The sequence below is a fragment of the Sipha flava genome, unplaced genomic scaffold (genome assembly GCF_003268045.1).
Source record: "Sipha flava isolate LNK unplaced genomic scaffold, YSA_version1 73_pilon_pilon, whole genome shotgun sequence".
NCBI classification, from domain to species: Eukaryota; Metazoa; Arthropoda; class Insecta; order Hemiptera; family Aphididae; genus Sipha; species Sipha flava.
In genome coordinates this window covers 1,373,835-1,382,304 of record NW_020273613.1, presented here as the reverse complement: position 1 = coordinate 1,382,304, position 8,470 = coordinate 1,373,835, and the positions used below count along the sequence as shown (strand labels likewise).

At 28.3% G+C, this 8,470-nt stretch overlaps 1 protein-coding gene across 1 annotated transcript; it reads right to left on the bottom strand.

The window, feature by feature from the left end:
• Positions 1–333: 333 nt before the first annotated feature.
• LOC112692342 (structural maintenance of chromosomes protein 1A) lies at positions 334–7,935 on the bottom strand. The gene is made up of 21 exons (XM_025566983.1): positions 7,440–7,935; positions 7,244–7,364; positions 6,981–7,083; positions 6,754–6,902; positions 6,481–6,649; positions 6,053–6,265; positions 5,735–5,986; positions 5,225–5,653; positions 4,785–5,162; positions 4,314–4,436; positions 4,121–4,252; positions 3,980–4,045; positions 3,666–3,921; positions 3,417–3,598; positions 3,236–3,358; positions 3,033–3,166; positions 2,819–2,963; positions 2,357–2,536; positions 2,116–2,294; positions 1,868–2,045; positions 334–837 (listed from the first exon to the last, which is right to left on the bottom strand). Exons 1-21 carry the CDS (start codon positions 7,549–7,551, stop codon positions 742–744), a joined length of 3,720 nt encoding a protein of 1,239 aa, XP_025422768.1. The 5' UTR covers positions 7,552–7,935; the 3' UTR covers positions 334–741.
• Positions 7,936–8,470: the final 535 nt, after the last annotated feature.

The window sequence follows — 8,470 nt, the reverse complement described above, 5'->3', positions numbered from 1 at the left end:
AAAAAATGATTAATAAAAACAAAAAAAGATTTCAATTTTTATGATAAAGTTATCAAGTAGTGCAATAGATCCCCAAGACCAGCAATAATCAATTATTAAATAATCAATGAGTGTTTCATAGACCATACTATACCTCAATAGGACTCATTAGTTTGAAACTCAAATTAGTCTAAGACTTTCATATATTTTCACTTGTAACTACAGTAAATAGCCCATAACTCAACGATATTCTGTTAATTGTCTTATGCGTAGTACCTAAAAATCAGTTTATTTTGAATATAGTATAAATCATACAATTATCAACAAAAAAAAAACAACCATCAAAGCACCATATACCTTTTAAAAAAACGTATGTTATTTTTATTAATTATTTTACAGTGAATAAAATAAAATAGTAATGTAATTCTAACTACATGAAGTATAATAGTGATACATTGACAGTTTGACACACTTATTTCCAATACAAAAAAAAAGTTTAATAAATATAACTGGTGAATCATCATACACTAGAATTAAAATAACTTTTTTCTTTTTAATGGTAATAATCATTATAAAAAATTCAGTTATTAGATACAAACCTTAACCTATTTGTTTCTAAATTAAATATTTAATAGTTAAAATAAAATCTTAAATAGCTAAAATAATATAATATTGAATTTCATTTTGTAAAAAGTTTTTATGAAGTTTAAATTCAGACATTTGCTATACATTTATTTTCAGGCATTATGATAAATGTTATGATTAACGCAATGTAAATGCTGGATTTTCATCATTTTCAGCTAAAGGGTACTCTGCAAGGTCCAACATTATCACTTTACTGATTAAACACTGTCCTTCCTATAAATAAATAAAAATATTTTCATTAACATTCTAGATCTTATGACTTGTGTTACAATAAAGACCTGGATTTAAATGCCTAAAAATAATAAAAAAAATTCCCTAAAAAATAACTAACAAGGTTCTTTACATTTTTTTAAAATAAATCTTTATGGCACATATTATTACACAACATAGTAGTAACATAAATCTTGACACACAGGTACTGCTGGACTATTAATTGTGAGACTGAATAGTATAATCAATCTAATTATATTCAATACTTCTAATCGATAGCTTTAATTTAAATACAATAATCCCTCATTATCCGTGGTTAAGTTCACAATAAATGTCATTAATACGACAATGTTTTATCGTTATTATTCGAACACTGTAGATAATTTTAATTTTAGACAACTGTAGATAATACAACTATATAAGTACTTTTGTACTTACTATTGATAAATACCACACATAAGGTATCTATAGACAACACATGTACGATTAATAATGGTTAATTATCGTTCAGTTTACGGTTGATATTTGTGTGTGACACGTGTAAGGTACATACAGTTGCTTCTAATAAATTTAGTGCAATTTAATTTAAATTTTCCATTCTTACTAATACTTACATACAACGTGTTTATAAATAATTAATAAATTAAAATTAAGAAAATAAAACCTAACCTCCTTTTTACATTGATTTATGGTTTCATTATCTGCTCAACTTTTCTGGAACGCAACCACCGCAGATAACGAGGAATTACTGTAATTAATGTAGTAGCATCAATTTAATACTATCAATAACCTTCATATCTATAATAGTAACATTGTATGATTATCATTATTTTAATTTTATATTATATTTTGTATTATTATTATTGTTATTATTATTTTGTATTATTTTTGTATTATATTTAATTTTAATTTAATAACGTCCTATAATAATACAAACCAAAAGAATTAAAAATCAAGTATATAAATTGTTTTCTACTCAAAATAACTATTATCTATTAAATTATTTGCATTAGAATAAATTATAATTACTTACATCAGGACAAATGCCAACTAGAGCATCAGCATGATGGAAAAATTCTTCTTTCAATGATATAACAATAGTTTGTAAATTAGTTTTCTTCTGAAGAATGTAAGAAGCAACTTTACCAATATTTGTATTATCCAAAGCTGCATCTATTTCATCAAGTACAAAAAATGGAGCTGGCTGATAACTATAAAAAATGTATACATTTTAAAGTTAACTTCATAATAAATTCATAATAATTATTTTAAACAAGTTACCTATGAATAGCAAATAATAAAGCTAATGCAGCAACTGTCTTCTCTCCTCCAGACAAATTGGACATAGGTTGAAATCGTTTTCCAGGAGCTACACAGTTGTAGTTTATGCCGTCCAAATAAGGTTCTTCTGGATTTTCAGGTCCTAAGAAAGCCTGAGCTGACTGGTTTTTAGACAATGCCTAAAAACAAAAAATGTTAGTGTTGTTCCAATACATGTATATCAAAAGAAATATAATTATACTTTATATATTAAATCAATCTCATTGGCAACATGCTCAAAGCATTCAGTGAATTTGTTGTGCCTCTCTTTCTTGATACGTTCAAAGTTCTGTTTGGCTTTCTTTGCACGAGTCCTGGCACTATTAAATTCACGGTCAGTTTCTTGCATTTTTTCTCTGGCTTGATCTAATTTTTGCATCGCCTATTATTTAACAGATTATTAGATATATATAATTACCTATTTATTAACAGATTTTTTTTTATTTATTAATATTATATACATATATCTAAAGAAATTCATAAAATCAATTTACATCATAACTAAATGAAAAATAAAAATCATAAAAGTTAATTGACAACTTTAAGTGAATAGTTTATGATCACTATTTATTCAAATTAATTAATTTCTTAACAAAACTTAATAAAACTTACTAAACTTAATAAAAATAAAAAATATGTATTTAGCTAGTTTAAATTAATTTACCTTGAAATTGGGAGCATGAATCTTTTGCAGTTTCATTGTTTGTTCAGCCATTGTTTTAGCCATTTTATCAGTTATTTTTTTAATATCGTCTGGATCTTCTAAATCTTTAAGATGATCAGGTAATGTTGAATAATCAACAGTAATTCTATAAATAAAAAAGAAAAATTAAAAAATTTCTGTTAAAAGTTAGAAGGGTAAATATCTTAATTTTAACCTGGCTTCTTGATCATAAATTTCTTGTGTATTAACTGTACTATCCCGTCCTTGTTCATCAGAATTATTTACAGATTGTTCTTGAATAATGTCTTCTAAATTACCTTGTAATAAAGGTATATTTATGTCTTCCATCTAAACCATTATCAAACATTTATAAATTGAAAAATAAATTATTTAATATTCAATTATTTTCTAGTATACCCGACAATGAGTTAAAATTGCATGTCGATCAGCTCGACGCATTTCAACTTTATTTTCCAAATTAGTGACTTGTTTTTGAGCTGCTTGAATATCTTTAGCTATTGCTCCAACTTCTTTTCTTGCCTACAAAATAATAATTTAATCTGAATAATCTATTAATAAATATAATTTATGAACATACTTTGCTGATAACTTCATCCATTTGATCTACTTCTTGTTTTTTTGTTTGACGTTGAGCTTTAAGCCTATCCACCTCTTTCATATCCATTTCAATTTCAGACATTTGCTTTTGCTCGGCCTGCTTAGCACGTTCCAGTTCATCTTCGTCATCATGAACTGCTCTCTCCCAACGTGTTACATTATCTAAAAAAAAAGCAAAAAAAATGTATTATTAACTTTTGATTCAAAATATTATGGAATTTAACCCTACTTTGTGTATCCTTTGTACGTTCAAAATCTAGTTGACTCATAATTCGATTTTTCTGATTTTCAAACTCCAAACGAATTTTAGCTCTTTCTTGTTGTGACCTCAGTTCACGTTCTTCATAATGACGGATATTAGTCATACCAATTTGACGACAAAAATCAGCAAACACATCATCCTCAACTGAATTCATGCGACCACGCATGGATTGGATTTCAATATCACGAGTTCTCATGGTTCTTTCAATTTCTTCAATACGAGGCTAAAATAATAAATAAAATTATTAAATATTTAAATACATAAAAATATAATATACTCACTCCACTTCCTTCTAATTTGTTTTCTAAGAATTTTAATTCTTTTTCTAAATCTCGAATTTGTTTGAGCTAAAAAAATAAACAAAATTTAATTTTTAAAGTAATAAACATGTTTATTATATAGTAGCAAGATAGAACACTAACAGTATTTTCTTTATCTGTTTTTCCGTATTTGAGTCTCATATCTAAACCTTTAATTTGAGAGTCAACAGTATTCAATTCAGACTCCTTACGCGATTTTTTCATTGCATCACGTAATTCTTCTGATAATTTTTCCTGAAAAAAATAAAAATATACATTATAATTTCATAATATATTATTAAGAAAACCATCTTACTTTGGAAGCCTTTAATTGAGTCATATGTTTTTCATCCCAACGCTTAGCTTTACGAGCTAAATCCAAACTACCACCAGATATAATACCAGATTTTTGGTAAAATGTTCCATCTAAGGCTACAGCCTACAACAAATTCATATTCATTATACACAATTTTATAAATAATTTGTAAGTCAATCAAGTCTTAATAATATACAGCATTTGAAGAACTCTCTTTAAATTCAAAAAGTTCTAGTAATACAATCAATAATTGAATTAAAAATTGAAAAACATACATTTTAGATCCCGTCAAAAATAAATGTATTTTATACAAATTAATGTTGAGAGATTTTTTTTTTTTAGTTCTTAAAACTTGACTGTATCTCTTTTAAAAAAAATAATTTTGTACATATACATAAATATTTATAGCTACATTTTTAAATTGTATAATAGTATATAAAAAATTATCAAATTTTTTAACATTAATCTTACATCATATCTTCCATCTCTCTCAAGTTCATAAGCCACATGGTTAGCGTCTTCAGGCGATTCACATACTAGAGCATTGTTGGTTGCAAACAAAACTACTCTATCAATTTCAGAATCAAATTCTAAAACATCATACATAAGCTTAACATTGTGTGGCCGACTAATATTTCGCAGTCTTTCCTTAAGTGGTTTTGTTTGTAAATAATCAATGGGCAAAAAAGTTTCAGGGTCCAGCATGTGATCTTTCAAGTATTGAATACATAAACGTGCTGTTTTCTCAGAATCTACAATAATTGCTTCCATGTATTTTCCCAACACTTTAGTGATCGCTACATTATAACGATTGCTGATCGGATGACACATGTTGATTAAACGATCATACTGAAAGCAGTAAATATAATTAAAAATTTAAATACTTTTTCCTTGACAAAAAGAATACTTACCACACCAGGATATGCTTTTTTGAAGTTTTCAACTAATTCTTGTTTCTTTTTACGCCTGTTATCATCATGTTTATCTACTTTTGCATCACCTAACTGTTCAGTGACATTATCTAAATCCCTTTGTAGCTTGGATACTTTATCTTTTGATGAACCTACATCTTTTCGTAATTCTTCATATAAACGTCTTTGTTCTTCCAATGAATTTTCACTACTTTTAATGTGCTCGGTTAATTTATCAACTCGTTTTTGGGCTTCTTCTTTTTCATGGGTTTTCTGCTTTATTTTGTTCTCAAGTTCAGACCTTAAGCGCAATTCATTATCTAACCTGTCCTGGTCAGCTTTTTGTTCTCTGTTGATAGAATCTAGTTCTTGTAAATAGAGAGCTGATTGTTTACGAGCTTCAATTTTCAAATGATTGTACTCTGCCACCTATAAACCAAATACGATTATTCTATTAAATGTATGTAACTTAATAAAATTACCCCAATTCACATAAAAATATTAAAATACCTGAGCATCTTCCAATTGTACATCTCTTCCTTGACTGTGACTTTCCCCAGCCACTTGTTCTTCATAATCATGTCGTCGTTTTTCAACTTCTTTAAGTTCAGCTTCCAATTCATCGATATCTTTTTTATGAGCATCATTAGCCATAACTACTTCAGCTAATGATTTTTTCGCTGTATTCAACTTTTTACGAATATGTGCAACTCTTTCTTTTGATTTGATAAATGAAGGGCGTTTTTTATTTATCTCTACTTCCTATAAATTAAAATGTATGAAAATGGTAAATAAAAATAATTGCAATTAAATAAAATTATGCCTTACAATTTCTCTGATTTCTTGTTCAACCTTAGCTAAATCACGACTAGCCTTGCCTTGTTCTTTTTTCTTTTCCTTAACAACTTCTTCAGCTTTCTCCTTTTTAGCTTCTATTTTAGCAACTTCTTTTTTGCGGTCTTCTAAATCTAATTCATAATTTTTTATCATATTTTCATTTTGATACAAACGAAACAACTGATATTCCACTTCTTTTAGAGCCTGCAAAAGTTAAGAAGACAGTTTAATAGTTTATTCTTTTTTAAATAATTATGTAGACATATTAAACGTAATATTATTATATTTTTTTATTTTATATTTAAAGCTTTATTATCACAATATTTATAACATTTTTTTAATATATTTGATTATAAATAAGCCATTTTATTCAGAATATAACACAAATTAATTAATATTAAGATTAATTAACTATTTACCAATTCATCTTTAAGCTTCTGATACTTTTCTGCTTCTTCTTTCTCAAGTTTAGCTTCTTTACGTTCAGCAGCAACTCCTCTTTTCTTTAAGTAAGTAAAATTGGTTTCTTCTTCCGCTTTCATAACTTCTGCTTTCAATTTATCATAGTCTTCTTTTAATGCACCGGAACTAAAAATTTAATAACATATTATATAATATAATAATATTATTAAAATTAAATTAATATATATATAATAATATATAGTTTATTAATTTACTGTACAAGTACATACCCACTGATTTCTTCAAACAGAGCTGTTCTTTCCTTAGGATTTTTCATAGCAATCGATTCAACTGCACCTTGGAATACCAAAAAATTTTTTGCTTTCACATTTACTCCTATCTGTTCCAAATGAGCAAAATATTCTTGATTTGAAATAGACTAAAATAATAATAGTTAATAAATAATTAAACAAATATATATAATAAACAAATGATTAGTTAAAATACAAAAATATACTTCATCATTAATTCGATAGTCAGAAGACGATCCTTGTACAGTCCTAGTAAATCGTTTTTCAGTTCCTTCGGCGTCCATTTTGAAAACTGCAGTTACACTAGCACTAGATGCATTACATGAGAAATTTATTAAATCAACACATAAGACTAATAAAATGAATTAAAAGATGAATGTGTGTTCAACAATGTTATTCTATTTCATAAACCAAATGATTACTCAAAAAAGCGTACAAGTACTTTACAGAATGTATACAGACTACATACCTGCGAGAAACAGGTTGTCCGACTGAAGCACCGTGTATGAGATCACTGAGACGTTTCACTCGAAGACTAGTAGTTTTTTCACCCATCACAAAACTTATAGCGTCCATAAAATTTGATTTACCTATATAATGAAAATGAAACCAATGACGGGTTAACACAGAAAATTACTAAAGCATTAAACATAATTTGTACACACCCGAACCGTTGGGTCCAATGACAGCCGTAAAGTTCTTCAAGGGACCAATCATATGATGGCCCCTGTAGGACTTGAAGTTGTCCATTTCGATGCATTTCAACACCGGCGGCATTTTGCGGTTTATTCACTAACGACTATAATATATGACAATTATAAATTATACATTGGCATAATCGTCACTAGAAAAAGGGAAAACTGAAAAAAATAAAACGCAACACAATTCAAAATGAAACGTCCGCGAACGAACAATATCAATTAAGGCGCGAACGATCGAAACGAATCGCGAACAGCAATAAATAACAAATATGTTATTAATAGTTATAACCGACAACTAAGACAGATCGTAAACTTATAAAAAAACCTGTGAGCACAAGGTATGAAAATGTATCTTTAGTACATTCACGAAATAACAGACGGACACATAAATCGCTGAGATAACAAAGATCAACAAAACAGAATCACCGCGAATGGACGACCGATAACGTTTGGACTGGCAGACGGATACGCGTAGTGCTTCGTTTAGCCATTGTGTTCCAAGAGCGCCACCGTAGGTGTTACGCTTATTCGCAGTGCCGGCCTGGATACGTTTGATTGGGCACTTGGGTCGGCTATAAATTAAGAGGGCTGAAAACCCTTTTTTTTATTATTAACCGGCAATGCAGCCGCCACCAGGAAATGTCGTAAAACAATACTTCTGTTAGCGGGTCGACATCATTCATTGAAAAATGTCAAATCAATCCACTGTCGGCCTAGTCATGGCCGCTGGGCCGCAAAAGCGTCCGGAGCCTGTCCGTTTTTTTTTTTTTTTTTTTTTTTTTTTTTTAATCTCATAAATTTTGTTTTTGGTAGGTATATAAAGAATCAGAACCCCGTAAAGTATTCAAATGTAATTTTTAAGAGTAATTTTTCTTTCAAGGCTTTGAAAATTCAAAATCGAATACTCAGACGATTGCTCATTACCTATAGTATGAGCAGTGCATAATAGTACTATTGTCAAGAAAAGTAACAACTGTCTAACAAGCTAGAGGAGA

Excerpts from the sequence above, each read along its gene's own strand:
- LOC112692342 (XM_025566983.1), bottom strand. The coding sequence starts at position 7,551 with ATGCCGCCGGTGTTGAAATGCATCGAAATGGACAACTTCAAGTCCTAC. Across the intron at positions 6,903-6,980 it reads ACTATCGAATTAATGATGAA|TCTATTTCAAATCAAGAATA; the intron begins GTATATTTTTGT and ends TTATTATTTTAG. Across the intron at positions 2,295-2,356 it reads AGATTGATTTAATATATAAA|GCATTGTCTAAAAACCAGTC; the intron begins GTATAATTATAT and ends TTTTGTTTTTAG.